The 23,164-nt window shown below is 52.2% G+C and overlaps 1 protein-coding gene across 3 annotated transcripts in view; it reads left to right on the top strand.

Moving 5' to 3' along the window:
* The first annotated feature begins 5,913 nt into the window (after positions 1–5,913).
* The window catches only part of AIFM3 (apoptosis-inducing factor, mitochondrion-associated, 3), a 36,065-nt gene continuing 18,814 nt past the window's right edge, over positions 5,914–23,164 (top strand). For 2 of the 3 annotated variants that reach the window (XM_010563361.1, XM_010563359.1), the window contains exons 1-5: positions 5,914–5,944; positions 13,237–13,450; positions 18,584–18,693; positions 20,771–20,880; positions 22,260–22,304. In XM_010563361.1, coding sequence (XP_010561663.1) covers positions 5,914–5,944; positions 13,237–13,450; positions 18,584–18,693; positions 20,771–20,880; positions 22,260–22,304 — 510 coding nt within the window. Of the gene's footprint in view, positions 5,954–13,227; positions 13,451–18,583; positions 18,694–20,770; positions 20,881–22,259; positions 22,305–23,164 lie in introns of all 3 variants that reach the window. The other variant, XM_010563360.1, reaches the window with a different exon arrangement.

The following is a 23,164-nucleotide window of genomic DNA, read 5'->3' as shown; positions in this document are numbered from 1 at the left end:
AAGGCCAGCGTGCTTATGACCACAACTGCATTGTGGCTGCCATGTCACCCTCCCTGCGTTAAAAGCTGCCGAGTGGTGTCATGTCTCTTGGGTAGGCCCTTTATCCCACTCTTCTAGGGAAACAAGCATCCCAGGGGCCCAGGCTGCCTGTCTTTTCCATTGTTGTTTTCTTCAGTCCTCCGAACTGAGAAGTTCTTCCTTGGCCTTGGGGAAGCTCTCTTCCTCATTCTGAGGGAATGGCTTCCTTTAGAAGGTATCTCTTGCTGACCTGGTGTGTGTCCTAGAAGAGATCTTCCTCATCCTCACTTGTGCAGACCTTGGTTGTCCATGAACATGCAGCCCTTTTCCTCCAGACTGGTTGTGTCAATGAAGAGACAGAAGTCATCTCCTTGGGAACAGAGCAGGTGTCAGATCTCCCACTTGGTCACCATGAATTCCAGTGGCTCCTCAGAAACCTCCTCAAAGATTTTCCAGGCACTCTGCCAGGTTTCTTCCTAGGGCTCGCCCCAGGCTTCTTCCAGAGCCTCCTGCAGAGCACTGCAAACCAAGCAGAGTTCAGCTGGGGTGGAGATCTGCATGGAGAGGACAAGGCTGCTGATTCCTGCCAGCACGCAGGCATTGGAGCCTGGTTTGCTCGACCCATGGCAGAGACCATGCAGGCATTTCCAGCTGGGGGAAGGAGTAAGTCCAGACAGTGGTGTGTGGTGAGCCTGTCCCCAGCAGAAATCAAGGGAGGAGGAAGGCTGGCTGAGTGCTGGATCCTGGAGCTTGGTTGCTGGTGGTGGCAGGATGCTCCCGTTGTTGTCTTCTTAACCTGGACTGATGGTCATATTCTTGAGCCCTTAGACCTTGTGAACCTGAACTGTGTCCCCAGCAGCCCCAGGGCTGGCTTGAGTGTGGCCCAAGAGGAGGATGAGGCGGTGGAGAAGGTGCAGCTGCGGGAGGACCTGGGACTGTGTCCCTGCAAAGCCTTGATGATCTGAGATTGTAAGACCCAGAGGCTGAGGTGTTTCTTGTTCTGGTAGCCACGGCCAGGATCCTCAGGGGTTGGCAGCTGCTCTAGCTTCTTTGGCTCTTCCATCCTCACGTCCTGCGGTCCAGCCCCAGTGCAGGCTGCCTTTTCTGGGAGCAAGTGGTGGGTCGGCACCACAGCCACCTGCCTTCTCTGGCCTTGCACCCACCGGCCCCTTGTGCGAAGAGATCGCGTCAGTCTTCTTGCTGACATTGGGAGCTCCCACATCACTGAGGAGAGGAGATGGGAGAAGGTGTGGGGAGGGGAGGTGAGATGTTTCACCAGGGCTTGAGAGGAGGGGTTCAGTGGGGTGGGGAGGGGACAGAGCTGCCCTGGGAGGTGGGAGGACCCCCCCTCTCAAAAGAGTCTGGCTGGGGAGGGGGACAGCAACGGGCCAGGGGTGGGAACTTGTTCTGGGCAAGTGGGAAGGGGATGAGAAGAAGCCCTCCCCCCCGCCTTCTCCCTCTGGTGGCACCCAGGGCTGACCTGGCCAGGACCGGCAGGCAAGGGGCAAGTCAGGTCAGGACAATGTCCGTAAAAAGGTGAGGGTGCAGCCAGAAGCTTGGGGAGGGGATTTGGAGGAGCCAGGAGAGGCCACAGGGGCAGCTGGTGTCCACAGGCACCATGGCCCCCTTCCACTGAGATGACCCTGTGAACAGTGTCACGAGTGTGTCCGTGCTCAGTGCTCCACAGGGAAAGGTCTCCAGCTGACATCCCCAGCCAGAGCTAGCTTGGATTGCAAACTGGTTTATCTGGGAGATGCCCATGTCACTGGGCATGGCTCAGTGCTCAGACATGTGCCAGATTTCTAGGCAGGCAATACAGAATTATTCACTGGAGCAAAACAGATGCTGACTGTGAAATGTTGCAGCTGCATACGATGGACCTTGGTGGCCAGGTGATAAAATGACACTGTTTCAATAAACACAAACTAACGCTCAGGGGAAAAATACTAATTATACCTACAACGTACTATATAGTTATATACTTACCACATTACCACTTGGAAAAGATTTTGGAGTCACAGCAGAACATTCAATTAAATAGGAGCCTGGGGCTCAGCAGCAAGCAGAGAGGTAAATACAGCGCTAATAATAGCACTGTCAGTACTGCACCATCTCTCAAAAATGGTGCAAGCTCTGGATCCTGATCTGTGCATGGGTTGCCTGAACCTGGCAGGAAACATGGGCTGAAGTGTCACCTGCCTTATTCTTGCCTGCTCGTGGCACATAAGTGCTGTTGACCGCTGTCGGAGAGGTGGACATCTGGGCTGAGCTGTGTGGTCCTTCTTTTGGTTTTGTATCCCTCACCTGCAGTGAAAACTTGATGTTGCAATATGGCAGTTTTACTGCCGTGCAGTGGAAGTGCTTGGGGTTAGTAGTAGCGCTGGATTGTTTTCTACATTTCTCCTGTTGGATTGTTTTCCATGTTTCTTCTGTTTGGGAGCAGGGTGGTTTCTCTGGTGGTGTGCTCTTGGGCAGTGCTCTCTGTGGGTGATGCTGGAGTCCTGTTTTGCAGACAGCCTGTGGCAGGGCCGATTCCCCATTCACACTGGAATTTTTAAAGATGGGGCAGTATGTTCCTCAGCACCACAACAATTGCCTCATATTTTGATAACCCGTTCTTTGTTGCCCTCTTTGAGCAGATGCTGAAGGTGTTCCTGTACAGCTGTGAAGCACAGAGCGTTGTTTTGTTCAGGGAGCATATTATGAACTGGTTTACTGTTTACTGGGGCACGGACATCAGCTGCCTGACCTTGTATAGGTCAGTGCATTACCTTTCAAGAGCTAGCAAGGTTTTATGGATGATCCTGAGTTCAGTTACATCGTGTTGTATATGAGCTTATTTCCCTTTCCTAATGGAGAGGAGATTTTGGCCATGATTCCTGCAGGATCCAGCTCTGGATCGGTACCTCTGGATGCTGCTAGCGGTGACACAATCCCGATGTGTCCCATGAGTCGGTCTGGCAGGGCAGGCTGGTGCCTTTCTGCAACCAGCTGTGTCTCAGGTGACTTTCTGAAACATCTCTGTGTGCTTGCTGGGACTGAGGCTGTGGGCAGCCATACGCCTTCTCCTCTGGTAGCATCAGCTGAAATCCTACCAAGAACCATTTTGCTTTTGCCTGGTTAACTCCAGGAGTGGAGGAGGGACACCCAGAGATGTGCGCCGTGCTCTGCTCTGACCTGCTCTAGGATGGCTCAGTCAGCCGGAGCACAGCCTGTGCCTCCCAAGGGCCCAGGGGGACCATCAGTGGGGAAATTAGGAGATGTGAAGTGGGCCTGAGGGCATGGCTTCAGATTGCCATCTTTGAGGTCCAAACAAAGCAAAGGCATTTCAGACAAATGGCTGATACTCAGGGACAGGAGCTCTGACATCCTGAGTCCCTCGCAAAACCAGCCAGACCAGCTGGAAACCAGTCCCACGGCCATCTGACTGCGCATCAGCATCTCTGGGGGGTTTGGAGAAGATTGAGGCATCCCCTGGTGAGGCACGTTGGGGAGCCACCCTTCTGCCATCCACCCCACCGCCTGCCCGGGTGGTTGGGGGGTGGTTGGGGGTCCCCGCTGCGCTCCCCTGCATGCGCAACATCCCGAGGGCTTGCTCCGATGCTGCCTGGGCAATGCCTGCCTGGGGTGTAGCCCTGTCCTGCCAGCACAGTGTCCACTTTCTGCTGCAGGAAACCCACAGCAAATGGCTGCTCCGGGTTAGCAGGGGGTTTGGTTTGCTCTTGAGTCGGCTGTGGGGATCAGCTGTCGCGGACCTCGGGGTAGGCTGGTTGCCTTCCAGAAGAAAGCCCAGCCTCTGTGTAGGTGACAGTATCTTCGTTTCAGCTTTCTCTTTGCTCTCCTTTGCGTGGCTCATGTTGTCTCATTGGTGCGTTCTGCTCACAGTGGCACCTCATTTTGGTATGAACTCACTTAGGTTGGGTTTTACTTTCCTTTCTGGCTTGATGCTGAGGATGTCCTGGATGTCCCCCCCAGCTCATCCCCCATCACCCACGCCTCCTTGGCACTCACCTCCTGCCTCCTTTTTTGCCAGCCTTTGCATGGTATTTTATTACGCGTTTTACACTAAATTACTGTCCTGTATCACTGATACATCAATGGCTTGAGACCCTGTTTCTCTGATACAAAGACATTTTCCCTTCCTTCCTGCCAGTTTTGGCAAAGGGCCATGCAGCAGTTACTGCATGGGACTTCTCCGTGGTGGTTTTCCCCAGCGCTCCCAAATCTTCCTCTGCATTTGTGCACTTTCTTACATGGCATCTTTTTTTGCATTTGCTCTTGCATAAATACTGGTGTGCTGCTTTCCTTGGATGCTCTTGCGAGAAGAGCTCTTGGCTCTCCCCTGCTCTATTTAATGTTCCCCCTTTGCAAATGAGCTTATTTGGCGGCTCCACACACATCTGATCCCTCTTTGTAGTCTGCAGGCAAGCTTGTCTGTTTTTTGTCCTGTTAATAGTCTGTCCCAAACCGGTACCCCTCAGTGCCCATTATCAAATGGCAAGTGTCTGCTTTGCACTACGCAGCAAGGCACTGGTCTCTTGTTCCTCTGTAGCCTGGATTACTTATTCAGCATACTTCAGGCTTTGAAGGTGCTCCTGCAACGCACCTGGGACTTGGTGGAGGTCATGCCATGCACGGCAGAAGGGGAGTTGGAAAGTGTGCGGGAAGGAGTGTGTGTGTTTTGGAGGGATATAGCTGAAAACGTAGGGATGCATCCGGATATTTTGAGTTGGTCATTAAGTAAAGGGGAGGAATTGCAGTGCTTGGCGCCTGCCTCCTGGCACTTCTGTATTTTCTTCCCTTCGGAAAGATCTTGAGGCACTTTCTAAGCTGCAGAAAAGCCTACTTTGCCTGTGTTAAAATATCCTTTGGAAATGGTTTTAACTTCCTGCCCAGATTGGAAGGCTTTGTGAAAAATATATGGTGAAACCATAGTAAATCAGTTCAAGTACAGGTATGAATGGGTAAAATTAATGAAATGTTCTATTTTATTGCCAGTTGTGTTGTACGAATCTTTGCTGTTTTCAGTCAAGGAATATAATCAAAAAGGTTTATCCTACTTCTTAGTCTGTACCAAATCTGGGAGCACTATCAGTTAAAGCTAACGAGATAAACGCAGCTGGAAGTGGTCTATTTGCCTGTCCCACTTAAAAATAAAAAAATCTTGTCTTAATAGTATAAAAAACTGGGTTTTGGTGTAAAATGGCCTGATACTGAAAACCCTTTCTAAAATAAACAATTGTTCCAAAGCGAATGGGATTTCTGCAGGAATGAGCATTACTGGAAAGGGGGAACTTGCAGGACTGGGCAGTAAAGCAGATTTCTTTTTTCTATCACCTAATAATAAAAGAAAAAAACCTGACTGAAATGTATTTATGGTTTAATCATTGTATTTGGGCTGTGACCTATGTGCGTAGAGATTTAATTCCCAAAGGCAGGGCTTTGGAAAGTTATTAAAGTCTGAACATAAATGGTATGAGGGCTTCTGCAATTTTAAACTTTGAAAGGATAATTGAATTTATAAACTTCATAACCGAATTTACCGGCAACTCCCAGCGTCACGTTTTCCCCTTGCCACTCGGTCACCGGGGGTGCGTGGGGCTTGGCACGACTTGCCCCCGTGCTCCACGCACCCTCCATGCTCGTGCTGCCCGGCTCCTGCCTGCAGCTGTTGGCGCAGGCAGCAGCGCTGCTCGCCGGCTTTCCTCCCTTCCCTGCAGCACCCGTGTTCCCTGCCCGTACTGGTTCTCACGGAGCTTTTCTACCCGACGCAGGTTGTGAACGACGCCTGGAGCCTGGGGTGGCCGAGCGGGCGGTTTATCATGCGAGGATGTGCCCGTGCCCTCGCTGACCTGCCTGCTGTCTGTGTCCCAGCTGCCTGTCCCGGCCGGCGCCATGGGAGGATGCTTCTCCAAGCCCAAACCAGGTGACTGCCATCCCGCCGTCTCCGTGGGGAGAAGTAGGTCAGCGGCAGCGGACGCTGGCCGGGGGAATGTTAATTCTCGGCTCCTGCGGGGAGGATTACGGGCCCATTAATCCCCCCCAAATTCCTCGGTGCTCTCGCTCCCAGGCAGGGAGCTGTGCGGGGGCTGCAGCGGTGCCGGGGGGTGGGAGGAGAACTGAGCCGGCACCCTGCAACCCCATCCAAACACCCGCTGCCAGCTCTTCCCCATCCCATCTCCTCGTACCCCCACCACCCTCCCCGCTCCTGCCTTCCTGCAGCACTGGAGGGCAGAACTGCCCCCCTCATGCCCCAGGGTGGGTTTGTGTGACAGCTGTTCCCGTACCAACGTGTGTGGCTCCGGCACCTTCCTTGCTGCCGCGGCTTTGCCACTAGCTGGCCAGCCCTTAATTTTGTCCCTGCTGGAAGGGAATGACCAGGGAAGGAGCAGGACCACCAACTGCTTGATTTCTCGGTGCTTTCTCAGTCCCACCACCCAGGCCAGGTCCTGGGGCTGCTCCGCTCTCTGGATTTTATTTTCTTGGTGAAGCTTATCCGTCATGCTGCCGCCAGTGGGGAAAGCAGCTGCAGGCACCTGGACATCAAGGATGTTCCCCTTGCCCCCCATGCTCCCGCTGCGTCTGGGCTGGATGGGCTCCCTGCTCTCTGCGGTTTGGCAAAGATGGGCGTACGTAGGAGAGGAAGGGGCTGCAGTTCAGGCTGCATGGGCAAACTGGCTGGTTGAGGGAGGTCTGGAAGTGTCAGCGTTAAGCCTTGTCCTGAGACCCGGCTGGCAGCCTGGGCATGAGCAGGCACCGCGTGGTCGCCCTGGCTCATCATACCCGGCAGCACCTGCATCGCCCCAGTGCTGGTCCGCAGGGACCGATGCTGGTGCATGGGGGGGCTGGTGCAGTCGGCGTCGCCGAAGCTGCCTTCGAGGAGAGCTCCCATCCTGCCGCTTGTTTTGGCCACCTAAGAGGGAGCCGAAGGACCCTGTCCTTGTTACCTGCTTGTGCCCAAGGGCAAGGGGAATCAGGTAGTCACGCTGATCGATCAGATCAGGCAGCATCCACATGTAGCCTTTTCACGTGGCAAAATGTCTTTTGGGGACCTTTTATTGGCAATTTGTCTTCATTGCCTCAGGCAGTGGGGATTTCAGGTTGAAGGACTCCAAAGGTCAGAAGGCCAACATGAGTTGTGTCTGCAACCCACTGAGCATCCACTGAGTGAGGTCCTCTGCCTTTGCTTTGCAAGGCACAAGGGGAAAATACAGGTGGTTTTCTGCCCTTGACCTGTACTGGGATTATTTTATGGGTCATTGCAGTGCCAAAGTAATATGGCATTGGACACTGTGAACTGTAAGTTTTCTTTTGTGAAAACTCATGCTGTTTATATCCTTCCTTGAAACGTTTAAGGAGTGAAAACGCATCCAGGAATAAATGCCTTTGTTGACTAAACTTGTAACAAACTCTGCTGGCAGTTCCACTTTATTTTGTATACCATCAGCAAAACTGTGTTTAATCTTGGACCAGTGGAGGAATAAAAGCGCTCTGCAGGCATATCTCCTGAACTGCAGATTTTCATGTAGAGCTGTATTTGCATAGCAGGGCCAAATGACTGAAAATGCCATCCTGTAGTGTAGTGCTCTCTCTGCAGCTCTGGTTTTGATTAGCAGTCTTCAAAGGCTTTTGACAAGCCTTTCCCCGGTCCCTGCTTAGCACACCACTGACTGCGGTGCTTCATTTCAGTAGTTATAAAACCTGCAAATGCAGTGAGGTAAACAGATGCATTTGCAGATACCAATTGTTCTGGCAAAGAGGCTTCACAGCCTTTTTATGATATTGGTCATTCCCATTTCTTGCGGGAACTGTGCACCATTGGAGTTAAGTAGTGGACTTTCCTGTTTCTAAAAATCTGCCTATCACCTGTACAAACAAGAAGCAAATCACGCAGGGGCAGAACAGGGCTATTTTCTCCGTCAGTGCTGTTTCGACATGAAGGGAATATTTCAGGCGCAGCCTGAAGTCAACAGAATTTATTTAGACACCTTTGAAAGATGTATACGAGGTCCTTATCTGCTCCATCATCTTATATCCGAGAAAGACCCTCAGGCCCCCTGAGGACCCTCAGCATTTCTCGAGGTAACCTTGACACTGCACCACATGCATTGTTATGTGCCAGGAAGACCTTTTGATGAGCAGATCACCGATACAAGAGCTTTGAGGAGTGGAGTCCTGTAACAGTAAATAACTATGCTGGCTGTACCGGAGGCCAGCCCCGAAGTCTGGCTGCTGCTGCAGCACCCGACCCCATCCTGATATTCAAGTGTTTAATTAAGAGCTTATGTTCAAGCAGCGAAGTAATCTTCTGTTATCTCTAGTGCTGCAGTCCCGTGATGCCGGATCCTCTTCTGAAGGCCCAGTTCTCAATCTCTGCATAATTTTTTTTCCTCCGGTTTTTCTCTGGGTGCGTGATGCATAAGCGATGAGCTGCCAGCTGGCAGTCTGCGTGGGATCCCAGCACCCGCTCCAGGAGAGACAGCCAGGTCAGGATGACGGGTAAAGGGAACCATCGTGCGCCAGTGACTGCTCGGTGTGAGCTGCAGCAGCACCGTCTCCACACCAGGCGTGGGAGAGCGGCTTGCAAGACCTATAAAGTTGTGATTGTTTTATTTGCACTCAGCGCTTGATGATGGGGCAGGGCAGCAGCATGTGTGCGGGTGAGCTTTGCCCTCACACAGAGGATGCATTTGGCTCTGAGCAGGGAACACGTTCCCTTCGCAGGGATGCTGCATGCTGTCGGAGGGGGTGCTGTGGGCTGTGTGTCCTTCTGAGGTTGGCTCTGAGGGTGCCCCCAGGCTTGGCTGACAAGTCCTACCTCCTGGTTTTTGGGAGCATGGCATTTGCTGAACAGGGGGTCTGGAGAGGGAGGGTGAAGCTGGGCACATTTGATGTGATGGTTTTGTTGTTAGCTCTGTCATTTTTAATAGAAATGGTTTGGAGTCTCTTTGAGACCACCTAAAGTAGTTGTCATCGAGGACAGCAGTTAAGAGGCAGTGGGGGCGAGCCCGGGGGGTGCCTGGAGAGCACAGCTCTGGCAGGGCAGAGCGAGGCCCCAAACACGTCCTGCAGCGGAGGATTTACTCTGTGCTGGCTGTGGGAAAATAAAACCCTGCTGGGGTAAACCAGCCTTTCTGGCTGTGCCCACCGCACCCCGCGGGTCCCTCCATCGTCACTACCCGCGACGCTTTTCTGGTTTCCACCGCTCTCGGAGCCGTCGGCACCATACAGCCAGTACGAGGCTCTTCCCTGCCCCCGGTCCTCATTTGCCCTGTGCCAGCAGCCCCTAAGCAGCAAACCCTGAGGCATCGCAGGATTTTGTGGGTGGGGAGGGCAGACACGGGGCTCTCCCCTCTGCTGGCCCACCTCCTCCATCCCCTAGGGCCAGGCATCTTCATCTCACCCAGACTCCCTCAGGTTCCAGCCAGCTCTTGGCTCATGCCAATTCTGTCTTCCCCTCCACTGCCGAATTAACTTAGTATTTTCCTTGTTTCTACTGTTTAAAGTATTACGCTTTAAATGGCCTTATACCCGTAGTTTAAATTTAGCCTCTAGAAGGGCACTGAGCCATACAGGGAACCTAATCCTGTGATAAAGAAGTCTTGGGTCATTTAATTGCAGTAATTTTTTCTAAAAAGGACTGTGGCCCTGCACCGCAACCCAGCCACCCTCCACCTGCCAGCGCCCTGCCCAGGGGTCGATGCCAACATTTCCAGCCTTGTGTCGCAAGTACCTGCCTAAAAGCAGGCAGAGGCTTTGACTTGTCCCACAAGGCTGTCATAGTGATGGAGAAGGAATAAATTTACAGGAGATGTAATGGAGCATTAATGACTGACTGCCAGGTGTTAATGACATGAGGCAAAGCACAAGAGCATTGTGGCCACAGTGTGGAAAAAAAAAACAAACCCAAACCTGAGCCAGCTGTGATAAATGGGGTTGGGATGTGGCTCCTGGGTGTGCACGTAGGGGTCCCAGCAGTGCTCTGACCTAAAGGCTGAAAAGCTGGGAGGAAAAAAAAAATTGGGTCAAAATTTATAGTCTTGACAAGAGTCCGTATTTTAAGCAATCTATGATTTTGTGCAGCTGACTCAGGATTTTTGAATACTGAGAGCTGGCAGTGCTGAGGTGTATGTGGATGTGTGGTATTAGCACCTGCTAATGCTCAACTGTTTCATCTGCTTTTTTGTATATTATGAAATACTTCCAGCCCTGGCCTCCTGGTCCTTATATATATATATGTGTGTGTGTGTGTATATAGATAAAAAATACATTTTTATTAAAAATCTACATGAACACACAAAACCACATACATATGCATATATATGTATGTAAGTGATGCTGGTGGCACAGTGCAAGCCAGCATATCTGTATGTCTAGACGCATACATATGTGTGCTCGGAGAGCAGCAGTTACTCTGCCCTGGAAGCTACAGCTGTCACCCTTGTTCCCACCAGCCGTGGCCGGGGCAGTGCTGCTCCTCAGGGAGTCGACCACCATACAGATTTGCAGGCATGTACCTAAAACTTTCCAAACAGTTTGCTTTAAGGTCAGGAACTTCTTCTAGCAGTTACAGAAAATGACTGTCAAAGGGTTGGAATGTGCTGGACCCAGCAACACGGTGCCAGTCGGATTTCAGAATTAAAATTGGGTTTATAAATATTTCATTTAAATGTCATTTTCCCTGATGGCAATTGAGGCAGTTTGCTGGATCAGCTCAGGTGCCACTGAGCCCCGGATTCCAGGTGGGATCATCCCTCAGGAATGCAGGTCTCTGGCCAGGGGGACACCCCATGCAGGGCTGGGGGGGCTGAGGAGGAGGAGAAGGGGGGATAAAGGGTCAGGGAGAGGTGGGTGGGAGTTGCCCCCCCACGGAGGCAAGTGGTGAAGTGTGGGGCCCAAAATAGGAGGGGGGAAGACTTTATACCTCTTTTTTCCTCTGGACATTTGTCCAGCAGTGTTGGTGAGTGCCTAGCGGGGACGGCTCGGAATGATGTCACGTATTGGTTCAAGAGACCTGCTGCTTTTTGCATATGTTTTTCTGACTGAGAAAGAAGTGAAGAGCTCAGAGCTAAATTCGATCTTCATACCTGCAGGTTCATACACCTATGGATCAGCGAGCTGACCCAAGTGTAGTTTGGAAAACAAAAGCTCTGGGCCATGGGGCCAAGTGAGAGATGGGGGTTGTTCCCTGCAGGGTGAATTTACCAGCATCAACGTCACCGTTGGGGCTCGGAGCCGCTGGCTTCACTGGTCTCATCCTGTGCCTGGGTCAGCGGCAGCAGCAGCAGCATGCTGCCCGGCTCCGGGGTCTGGCCGCAAGGATGTGCAGCCGCATTCGCTCCAGATAAATGTCTGATCAACTGTGTAATCGTATGAAATGATCCTCCTGTTTCTTTGACCGAAAGTATTTCACAGGGACTGGCATAAATGGATGTTCATTATATTTCCTAACTCTGTCCTGGAAAATCTGTGTCTGCTTTTCCAAATGCCATGGGAAAGCAGCCTCTTTGCTGGGTACCTGAGGGGGCTGGGCTGCTTCTGTAATGCTCCAGGAACAAATTCGCTCATAGCAACTTTTTTTTTTTTTTTTTTAATGCATGGTGCTGGGCCTATTAGTTTGCAGTAACTCCTGCAGCTGGCAGCTGCAATAACGCACATTTTCTATTGGTTCAGTGTGGATACACAGAAAATTGCTTTACTGGATCTGTCTGTCAGAACCCCCGGTGAATCCTGCCCCTGGTGAGTGTGAGGATTTGGCACTTTGGCAGAAAGCTGCCCCATCCCCTGCCCTGCTGAGCTGGCACAAAAAGCAGAAACTTGCAGGAATCTTGAAACAACTGCCTGCCTCCAGTGCCTGATGGCCATGGCTGCTTGCTTTTCTCCCTTCCTAAATGAACGACCTTCCATTGTCCTTTCAATGGACTTGCAAAAAGTGGCATGGGGCAACAGATGAAGCTGGGAAGTCCCAGCACCCTTCTCTTGCTGCAGGGCTCATCCCGCTCTTCTGGGGCACATAGTTCCCCTTTCTTTGCCTTTCCTTAACCTGTTTAGGTCGTGAGCTTTAATTTTTATCTTCTGCACAGCTTTTCCTCATCGTGACATTTATAAGATGGGGAAAGCTCAGCAATCTCCCATTTACTTGAGGCACTTCTTCAGTCTCTGGCACTTACCCCTGGCTTACTATAGAACTCCCCTGGGGTTTGTTATAAATATTAATGGCTTTAGTTTTATGAAGTGCCTAGGAGCTAAAGTGATGTTTTTCCCTTTATGTTGTGAGAGCTCATCACCAGCTTCCTCTGACGCTCCTGTGTCCAGCCTGCTCCCCCTGGGCACGGTGGGTGCACGGCGAGGCCGGGTGAGTGCTGCCCTTTGGGGAGCTGGGATGAACATCTGTGTGTCTTCGCCTGGGTGGCCGAGGAGAGCCCCTGTGCTCCCCCTCCATCCCTGCCCGGGGAGGGGAGGACGGAGGGGCAGCACCCCGGCTGTGCCGTGCCAAGGGCTGCCTTGCTCCGTCACTGCCCTGTGACAGCACCCAGGGTGGCGGTGGGGCCGAGGGGACCCGCTGGCTCCGGTGTCCCCTCAGATGGTCGGGGGGACGCGCTGCGCCGGCACGAGCAGCTCCCGTGTGTCCCTGGGTCTGCTGGTCCCCAGGCCAGGGACGCTTTTATTGTCAAACCTGTTCAGTGGTGTACACCTAAGTAAAACGGACAATCCTTGCTTTTCTCACTTAATGCTGAAGGTTCGCTCTACCCTGAAATCCTCATGCAGAAATAATTTTGGGTATTTCTAGTTCCTTATTAATTAGTCTCCATCTAATGAAGCAGCTTTATACACCATGCAGTGTTGGCTTTCTCTTTCAGTTAATGTTATCTACAAACAATTAAAGGATTTTTTTAAGTCTGTCTGAGCCCTAGAGGCCTTGGCATGCCTCACATTTAGCTGCCTGAAGCTGTTTTCCACTAAACAGGACAGGAACTGTGACTGAGGGGTTGTTCTGCACTGATGACTAACGTCTGCTTGCAGGAATATGTACTTTATGCATGCAAAGGTGCCCGATGGAGAGCGAACAGTGGAATAATGGGCTCGGGTAATCAAGCCGAGTTTGATATTAAATGTTTTATCTTCCCAAGCAAGCCAACAAAAAGTGTCTGTTCTGGCAGCAAATGGCAGCAAAACCTCTGGCTTTATTTTAATGAAGGTTTCTGTTTGTTCCTGCAGTTGAAGTGAAAATTGAAGTTGTGATACCTGAGAAGGAGAGAAGCAAGGAGGAGATGTCGCCCAATGGGAAAGCCAGCCCCCTGATCTACAAAGTCAACGGGACTGCCCGGCATTATCACCTTGAGGAGCATCCCATTGCCAGCAATCCCTACCACAACCCAAAGGACGTGGTGGAAGCGTCCGTGTGCCACGTGAAGGACCTGGAGAATGGACAGTAAGTGCCTAAAATTTTTGCAGGTAAAACTTGACAGACCTTATAACCCAGACTGAAACCCCTATCTTGTTCTTTAGAGTTTTTGGAGATGATATTTTAATTTAGTAAAATAATTTTTTTTTCATCTTAAAAAATGACATCATGGACAAGTGACGACTGTTTTTTACTGGAAGGTCTGCTGTTCCCTGCATGGTTCACCCTGGGACTCATCTTAGAAAGATGTGATGTTCTGTAGCAGAATTTCTGAACAGGCTCTGCTCAGCTTGCGTTAGAAGACCCTGACAGTTTTTTTGTAAATTTATAGCCTTAGTAGCTTTACAAAGCAGTGTGAGTAGTGCATGGGTGGAGCTGATGGGTCAGATCGTGCGCTCCATCACTTCTGCAGTGCCTTGCTCTTCTAGCCAAGCTTATCTCTTTCAATTTGCTCTTTCACCAAGGATGCAGTTTTCCAAATTTTTTGCTAATGGCAACACACTTTGGCTATGTACAGTTTCACTACCCTGATTTAAGAGTTTTCTGAAGTCTAAAAAGTGCCTGTCCTGGTCACTGTGCTTTACAGGCTGGTGTTTCTTTTCTGGGGTAGATGTGCCTTTTCTGCAGCATGTTCCGTTAGTCTGATGGCCAACATCTCAGAGGGCTCTGTCCTTGAGTGAGAGAAAACATAGTTTGAAATAGCTTTTATTCCAGTGAGGGAGTGATGTCAGGTGTGTGGGACACAGCAGGAGTCTGGCAGCTATTTGCTTTAAATTGAACTATTGCTTGTGATAATATTCTAGAATAATCCATGTACTACAAGCTACTTTGTGCTAAACTTAAGGGGCTTCATCAGTTATAAATTCTTCTCATTAGGTAAGTTCATCTAGGAATAAACTGTTTTTTTCATTGTGATGGGAATTTATGTATTAGACTATTCTACAAAGGGATGCACTGGACTCTGTTGGATTAAATCTTCATGTGATGAGGTGTGGCTGACTCTGCATGCTCTGCTGCAGCTCAGAGAAATGCTGGAGGGCCATCAGGACCTGGGGGCAAATGGCCTCCTCCAGTGAGAGGTGGGGACGAGGAGTCAGTGGAGATGCACGGGACTGGAAGGCAAGCACAGTGGCTGTGGGGCTGCGTCTGGGAGGTGATGGGCCAACCCAACTGCCTTCTGCACAGGTGAGCAGCAACAGCAAGGCTGGGGAATAGGGGACCTGGGGCAGAGCACAGGCAGTGACCGGGATTGCCTTGAAGCTGGAGCGAAGCAAAAAGGGCAGCCTATCCTGGGAAATACTGGTTGCACAGGGAGGGTCCTGTTCCAGTGTCGAGACGTAGCCTAATGGCTGAACACCCAAGTGTTGACGGCGGCAGCTTCTGCTGACTTTGTGTTCGGGGTGTTACTAAAAGAGTATGCTCTGCTTTAGTGCCCCAGTGCAAGAAGGACATTGGAAAATGAGGGCTGCAATAGATACATTGACTGGAAAGCATGCAGTATAGTAGATTAAAAGATTCGAAGAGCTCTGCTGGGGAAGGCGGCTACAGTCTGTGAGAACATAGCTGGCTGCAGTCAGCTGTAGCAGGGAGCTCCTCAGCTAAAGCCAGGGCTAGAAACTTGCATTGGTCTGGAAACTGGACTCACACTTCAACCATGTGTGCAGTCAGCTACTGAAACACGCTACCAAGTACGGCGGCAGACTGGCCATCACTGGACATTTTAAGTTGAGGATAGCTTTTTTGCTAGCAGGCTGAGTCTAGCTCAAAAGAGAGGTGTTGCGAGAAGGTCCCACGGCTCACGTAAGCAACAGGGCAGACCAAAGGAGTCCTTTCTCGCTCTGATACCCAGAGGGATTTTCTGGGATGCTTCCCAAGGAGTGAGCTGGGCAGGGGTGTGAATGGGCACAGCAGCAGTGTGGGGCATTGGCACAAGGGTTTGGCCACCTCTGCGTTGTGTTAGTGGAATCTGCAAGCACAAGGTATTCTTTCTTCCCACCCTTTCTGGCTTTCTGATACCAAGATGGTCTCAGCAGAACCAGTAAAAGATACTGGAGGATAAACTCTGGCACTGCTGTACCCAGCCAGCCTCCCAGCAGGCTAACTGGGGGAGGTCGATGAGCTGCAGACAGAAAACAGCCCCCAGTGCTCCCTCAGCTCCTGAGCAAAGGTTCTTCGCAGGCCAGAGCTGAGTTTTAGTTGGTGCTTCCCTGGTGGGGAGTGGAGTGGGGCAACAGGACAAATTCCCAACTGTGTAAATAGCTCAGCGGGGAGCAGCGCAGCGTAAATCATCCTCTCGCTCACTCTGGAGTGAGTGTGGGATTGGGAGCCTTGCAGGTGCCTGTGTGCTGCCTCGAAGACACCAGGTCTTGTTTTTGACTCTCTCAGATCACAGTTCCTTGGGTAAGTTGTAAACTCTTTCACTTATCTTATCTTCCCATAGAGCAATGGTTGTCATTTAACCACAGGTTTTATCCGAAGTACTGCACAGCTGAGGAATGCAGTAGGACTTGTACTGCTCTATTCCCCTTGTGCTGTCGGAAGGACCTCCAAGTTCCAAGTGTCCTACATGGGGAGGGAGCAGAGCTGCATCGCTCTGGTGTGGGGCTGCCAATTTACTGGGACAAAACAGCTCCCAAGGGCAGGCATGATGAGCTCTGCTGCTGTTTTCACCCAAGGTGGCAAGGAAATTGAGCATTTGCCATTACTCTAGTGGGACAGTTGATGCAGGCGGAGCAGGCACCTGCACAAAGACTTGCCCAGGGTGGGTTTGAAGGTGTTACAGGAGTGCTGGTGTTCTAAGCCCCAGTCTCATCTCCATGGCTGTGAAGCAGAGAGCGGGACAAGTGTCTCTGTAGCCTAGGTGCAAGTCATGGGATAGAGTTGGGGTGTTACCCAAAGAGGAGTGAGCACGCGAAGTGAGACCCATTCTTCTTACACCCTGGGACCTATCGTGCATGAACAGCATTCAGGGATCACACATGGCCGGTAGCTTTCTTGAGCACATGGGAGCGTGCTGCATGCACAGTGGTGTATTGGGTACACCAAATGCAATGTGCCAGGCTTGCTGTAGAGATGGTCCACCTGGTGCAGTGGGAACAACCAGGATTTCCAGATAAACATCAAGTTATGGGGGGACAGGCTTTCTGGCTGGAAGAGGGGAAGTTTCCAGGGAACAGCAGCTCTGCACTCCGCACCCAGCTCCCTGCAAAACGAGGGCTCACTCATCGTCTCTCCACTTTCCTCCATGGTTAGCTGGAAGACTCTGCTGTAGGGAAGTAGCTGCTAATAATTGCATTGGCAAGAGGTTCAGTGCCTCACACAGGGCCGTGGATTGCACAGCGGGTATCAGGGCTGTTGGCTGGAAAGGGAGCACCTGAGTGGTGAGAAGAGAAAAGGAGGTGAGGATGGGACATGTTGGGATGAAGTTCTGGTGGAGACACAGTGAGAGAGCAGAGAGTAAAGATCTGCTCAGTGCAGAGCATCAGTCTCACTCAACGATGCTTGGGCAGCCTGCACTGCCCCTGTGGCTGGAAAGCCACAGAAATCCCGTTGGCGAAGATCTGGGCAGGTGGAGGAATGGGGGTCTCAGCCCTGGACCCTCCTGCATCCCAACCTCCAGACTCTGCAGAGAGGAGCAGTGGGCAGCCTCCTGGAGATGATGAATGGTTGAAAGACTTGTATTTCAGTGGGTAGTGCAACTGCCCAGTATAATGCAACTGCCTAAATGCAGCCCAGTCCTGTATGTGGTGTGCAGGGCTTGGAAACTCTTGCAAATAAAAGCACATGTTGCAGCTGCATTGCAAAACCCGTGCCCAGCCAGCCTGCAGCAAGCAGAGCAATTGGGCACAGCTGGCTGGGTGCCACTGGGCACTGGTGAGGAGGCATGCCATTCCCAGGGAGACCTGGGCAGCCAGCTGCTGTGGGCAAATGCACCCGCTATTTGGGGATGCTGCACCCACACCGTGGCCGGTGCAGAGGTGTGTACCGCTCAGCACAGCCCGGCTGAGCTGGAGGGCTGCAGATCAACTCTCAGTCAAGCCAAGGGAGTTGGGAAGGATTTTTGAAAATGCTGCTTTCCAGCACTAATGGCATTAATCATTCATTCAGCAGATGGGGATGCTCACTAGCAGACAAGGTGCATGATCAGCAAAGATGTTTTTGGCCAGGACAGGGGTGGCTGGAGCCTTAGCCTGGCTTGGCTGGTCAAGGACCAGGTGACTGTAGCTGGGGAGGTGTAACCCAGAGAGCCTAAAAATTGCAAAGCTTTGTGTATAAAGGATTCCTGCTGTGCTAATCAAGCTTTTGTCCAGGGTATGACACAAGCAACTGTGGTCTTTCAAAGAGCACTTGAATCTTGGGGGGGGGCGGGGGGAGAATGGCTTGAGGGTTAAGTTGGCTCCTGTGCAAATGTGGGACTGAGTGCCAGCAGCACCGGGGAGGCAAAGGCCCTCTGTGATGCTGAGCTGGGGCCAGCAGCCCAGAGCAGGCGGGCAGGTCGCTGTGTGAGCTTTTCTCTGCAAAAACAGCTGAGGGAAACAACAAGGAGGTCACATGTAGGTGTCTGCTGTCCTGAGGGTTTTAACAGGAAAAGGTGGCCCATGTTGTTGACCCTGGGATGTGGCCAGGACCAGAGCACGAGCCCCTGTGGTGCAGGCAGGCAGACCCCAAGGCCGGAGTACACAAAGGGTCAGAATCGCCTCTCCTGGTTTTCAAGTCTCAGAAATGTTGTGTTTGCTTTGAGTGAACACAAGCCTGGCAGGGACCTGCTGAGCCACTGGGGCCAGGAGGGGAGGTGATGTTGCAGTAAAACCAGTTTGGTTTCTTGCTCCCACTACCTGCTGGACTTGGGCAGAGACCACCAGCCACTTCTGAGCAGCTGGGGAGGTGCTTTGGGCCACCTCTTGGCACAGTGATGGATGAAGAAGCTTCCACTCAATGGCCCAGCTTGGATGTGCCCCAGGCTGGGAACAGTGGACCCACCTCCAAAGCTGGCTTGGTGACAGGAGTGACCCACACCTGTAAGTCACTTGGAGCCAGTGGTGAGCAGGTTGAAGGAGCAGGGGAGCCTGGTGGGACCAGGGCTGGGGTGCAGGGTGAGGGGGTGGCATCCGCTGCCAGGCAGATGCTTTGCCATGTGTTTTCCATGCTCCTCCTCCCCAGGATGCGGGAAGTGGACCTGGGCTGCGGGAAGGCTCTGCTCATCAAGGAGAGTGGCGAGTTCCACGCCGTGGGACACAAGTGTCCCCACTATGGGGCTCCGCTGGTCAAAGGTCAGTCTGCCTCACATCCTAGGAGACTAACCAAGGGCATAAAAATGTTGGCAAAAGACAGCCCGGTATTCATCCAGCTGTGCTGCCGGGCATGGGGCAGTGCCATGCCGCACACACAGCATCATCTTAGTATCTTCTTGTTGGGGGCAGGCATGGGCAGAAAGCTGGGGGTGCACAAACCTCCTGGGAGCGCTTTGCTGCAGGTCTGGTTTGCTGGTGACCCCAGCTTGCCACTGCTGGTCACAGGGCTGGGGCTTCTTTGGGTGACTTTGAAGAACAAGACGGCACGGGCATCATTAAATTCGGCTTCTGCTTTGTTCTTCAGCTGGAGCTGAACCTCCCTTGCATGGTATGAAACAGCTGCAACTCACTGTCCTCTCGCAAAGCCCAGTTTTATGGGGCTTTTCATATTGTTCTGTTTATCAGTTTCCAGCCACTGAGGAGTTAAAAAAAAAGAAGTCTTAAAGGAAAAAAAAAAAAATCACCTTATGATTTTTCAGGCCACTCAGTCCTAAAAGAAACCACAAACCCACAGCTCCCTGTAAATCAAAAATCCTGCTTGTGGGGGAAGGAGGAAGCTCTTTGGGCTGATGGGATCCTTTCAGTAGCAAAAAGAAACGTTGCTGGTGTTATTGATTGAAGTGGGATGAGGTACAGTGGTATCCCATCTCGGCACTTAAAAATATGCATCTTGGCATTTTCTCAGCATGGGCTTCACGCAGGTCCCTACCCAGAGTCTGAGTAATAGCAGCAGGCAGTGCTGGCCCTGCTGCGTGCTGGAGAAGTGCGTCACCCTAACTGGGGGTGGGGGGCACTTTGCTGGATCTGGGATCCTAGGGAAGACAGCAGAACATCCTGCTGAGTGCCCTCTGGGCATTGCTGGCCCAGCAGCAGGGCTGGGTGCAGGCAGCCGTGCTCTCAGCCCCTCTCCTGGGGCTAGCAGCTCGCTGAGCGGGGCAGAAGGGCCCCACGCTGCTCTGATGGCTGACGGAGGTGAGAGCTCGCCTGCCTTTCAGAGACCTGCGGGCGCATCCCTGAGACTGGCCGCTTGCACAGGGATCTCGCTGGGGAATACAGGATTTGCTGCAGAAGTAAATGCAGGGGCTGCCCCTGCGTTCCCGCGTGTGGCAGGTGACGAGACGTGGCACTGCTGTGCCTTGGCAAGCGAAGGCGCAAGCTCAGGACCGGTCCGGCATGGCCAAATTGTGGCCGTTTGCTCTGCCCCGGCATTGTGAGCCAGGTCTTTCAGGTAGGGAAAGCTGAAGTCCTAGGGAGTAGCATCCTCTGAGCAAACATTTGAAAGGAGTGAGCTCATGGCTTTGGGCATGCCCTGTGCTTTCCTGGTGGTGTGCAGACTCCTTGCTGTGTCAGGATCTGTTCTGAAACATGTTTGCTCTAAATAAGTGATGCCTGCTTGAGGTGCTGCTTGTTCCGGGTGCTGCGGGGGCTTGTGGAGGTGACTACAAGATCCTGGAGACTGCAGCCCCAGGCCCTGCCGGAGAGCGAGATTATATTCCAGGCAGAGCAGACAGCTCTGGAGCTGTGCTCAGAGGTGCTGGAAGGGTGCTATCAGTGAGGGCATTTTAGATGGGATCCCTCATACGGGATCCCAGTTGGTAATTGCGTTCACCCTCTATCCCAAACGACTGGACCAGTCCCATGTGCAAGTTAAGAGAACTCCACATCAAGTAGCCAAGATGCTCTTGACCAACTACAACAGCTGCCATGTGTCCTGTAGGAGAGGTGACACCTCTGGGTAAAGAAGGAGTGTCACGGGGACATGCTCACAGAGTCTGAACTTTGAAGCTGCTCTGCATGGAGCAGCACAGCCCTGGCAGCTGCAGGAGGCCCTGGGCAGCAACCTTCAGCCTTTCAGGAGGTCAGCTGCGCTCCACAGTGGCGTTCACATTGTGAAGAAGCCGAGGACCCCACCATCACCGGGACAGCAGGAGGGACACCTGGCCTCTGCCATCCCTGCCCTGGCCAGGTCATGGCAGCTCAATCTTGGTGACCTGCAGGCAGGGATGGGAGGCAGCTGCGGGGCAGCACCAACTCTGCTCTGCCATGTTTTCTCCAGGAGTTTTGTCCAAAGGAAGAGTCCGCTGTCCCTGGCACGGAGCTTGCTTCAACATCGGCACAGGCGACATAGAGGACTTTCCTGGCTTGGACAGCTTACCCAGGTTCCAGGTGAGACCTTCATTCTTGCAGCAGCAGAGGAAATCACAGAATCGCAGGATGGTTTGGGTTGGAAGGGACCTTTAAAGATTACCTAGTCCAACACCCCTGCCATGGGCAGGGACATCTTTCACCAGATCAGGTTGCTCAGAGCCCCGTCCAACCTGACCTTGAACACTTCCAGGCACGGGGCATCTACCACCTCTCTGGGCAGCCTGTGCCAGTGTCTCACCACCCTCATTATAAAACATTTTTTCCTTAATTCCAGTCTACATCTGCCCTCTTTTAGTGTAAAACCATTACCCCTTGTCTTACCGCTACAGGCCCTACTAAAAAGTCTGTCCCCATCTTTCATATAAGCCCCCTTGAAGTACTGAAAGGCTGCAGTAAGGTCTCCCTGGAGTCTTCTCTTCTCCAGGCTAAACAACCCCAACTCTCTCAGCCCTTCCTCACGGAGAGGTGCTCCTCCCTCTGATCATTTTTGTGGCCCTCCTCTGGACCCACTCCACCAGGACCATGTCTTTCATTTGCCGAGGACTCCAAAGCTGGATGCAGTATGCCAGGTGGGGTCTCACCAGAGCAGAGTAGAGGGGCCGAATCCCTTCCCTCGACCTGCCGCTGTGCTGCTTTTGATGCGGCCCAGGATAGGGTTGGCTTTCTGGGCTGCAATGGCACATTGTCAGCTCATGTCCAGCTTCCCATCCACCAAGTCCTCCACAGGGCTGCTCTCAGTCCCTTCAAACCCCAGCCTGTACTGATACCGGGGATTGCCCCAACCTGGGTGCAGGACCGTGCCCTTGGCCTTGTTGAACTTCGTGAGGTTCACATAGGTCCAATTCTGCAGCCTGTCCAGGTCCCTTTGAATGGAATCCCTTCCCTCTAGTATTAACTGCACCACTCAGCTTGGTGTCATCTGCAAAATGGCTGTTTGCGTTGGGAGAAGCATGCTCTTTGAAGACATGGAGCAAACTTTTTCGAAGCACATGCTGGGGTGGCCAGTGGAGAGCAGCACCTTATCCAGCTCTCCTTCTTCCCTGCAGCTCCCCTTGCATCCACCCACGGGCATCAGACACCTCCTGGGAACCTGAGGGCAGAGGTGCACAGTCTGGGAGGTCTCTTGAAGCAGGAGTGGGGTGGGACCGAGAAACCAGCTGTAAGCCTGAGATAGAAATTGGGTTTTACGCTGACCATTGGTGCGTGGTTGATACGAGACATGAAACATCTCACAGCCTCAAGCTGGGGTGAGCCCTGCTATGGCCTGAGGCGCTCTCTCAGGAGACCTGGTGAGATCACTGCTCTGTTCATTAACTGTTGCACAGAGAGAGCAATTACCCTCTTCACGCCAGAGGCACTCACTGTCCTGCAAACCACTGCTGTTCTGTCGCCCTCAGGTGAAGATCGAGAAGGATAAGGTGTACATCCGAGCAAGCAAGCAGGTGAGGGGCTACTGGCATCCCAAAACCAAGGCCCATGCTTTTGCTTTTTGCTTGGGGTGGGGTGGGGAGGGGAGGAAATGCTTTTCTTTGGGTTCTCTGGCAGGGGAAACACTGCCTGAACAGAAGGATGCCTGAGCATCCAACATGGGTAAAGCAGAGGTCCACTTAGCCCGGTCCTGTCTCAAGCAACAGCCCGAAGTTTTCTTTCCATGAAAAGCCTTCTTCTGATGCACATTTGCACATATGGATGTGTGAATCCAGCGGCTCAGAACCAGCCGGACCCTTACAGCGCTTGGGTTAGATCCAGAGAGGTCACCTGAATGGCAGCACTTCTACTCCAGCTGATTCGGGTGGGATGTGATGAGGAGGATTGAGCCTGTTCCCTCTACCAGAAACAGATTTTGGCCTCCGATGGCCAGCAACAGGGGGTCTCTGCAGCAGGGCTACAGTGGCATAGGTCCTCGGGTGTGCTCTGGTAGGTTGGAGAAGTCCATCAGCTTCTTTGGATATCAGAGGTATACAAGCTCTGCTCAGGTGCAGGATAAAGTTCCTGATAGGACCTCTGCATTTCCATCTTGCCTGTTGGTTGCAGAATTGCACAGTGACACACCTGGGCTGCTTTTTCTGTTTTTTTCCCCTGCTGTGCATACCTGGATGAATTTGCAGAAGACGATGGATTTATTTTTCTTTTGTACCTTGTAAGGGGGTAGTGCATGGGTTGGGAGTCCTTGTTGGGTACAAGGGTGCAGTTGTTCCATTTCTATCTAAGCTGTTTTATGACAATAGTGTAGTTGTCCCCATTCCTGCCTGGCTACCCAGGTTAAAGCTGAGAAAAGATAACGACTTTTCTTGTTGTTGGT

The sequence above is a fragment of the Haliaeetus leucocephalus genome, unplaced genomic scaffold, assembly GCF_000737465.1.
Source record: "Haliaeetus leucocephalus isolate CR32 unplaced genomic scaffold, Haliaeetus_leucocephalus-4.0 Scaffold165, whole genome shotgun sequence".
Lineage (NCBI taxonomy): Eukaryota > Metazoa > Chordata > Aves > Accipitriformes > Accipitridae > Haliaeetus > Haliaeetus leucocephalus.
This window is presented reverse-complemented; position numbering and strand designations above follow the sequence as displayed.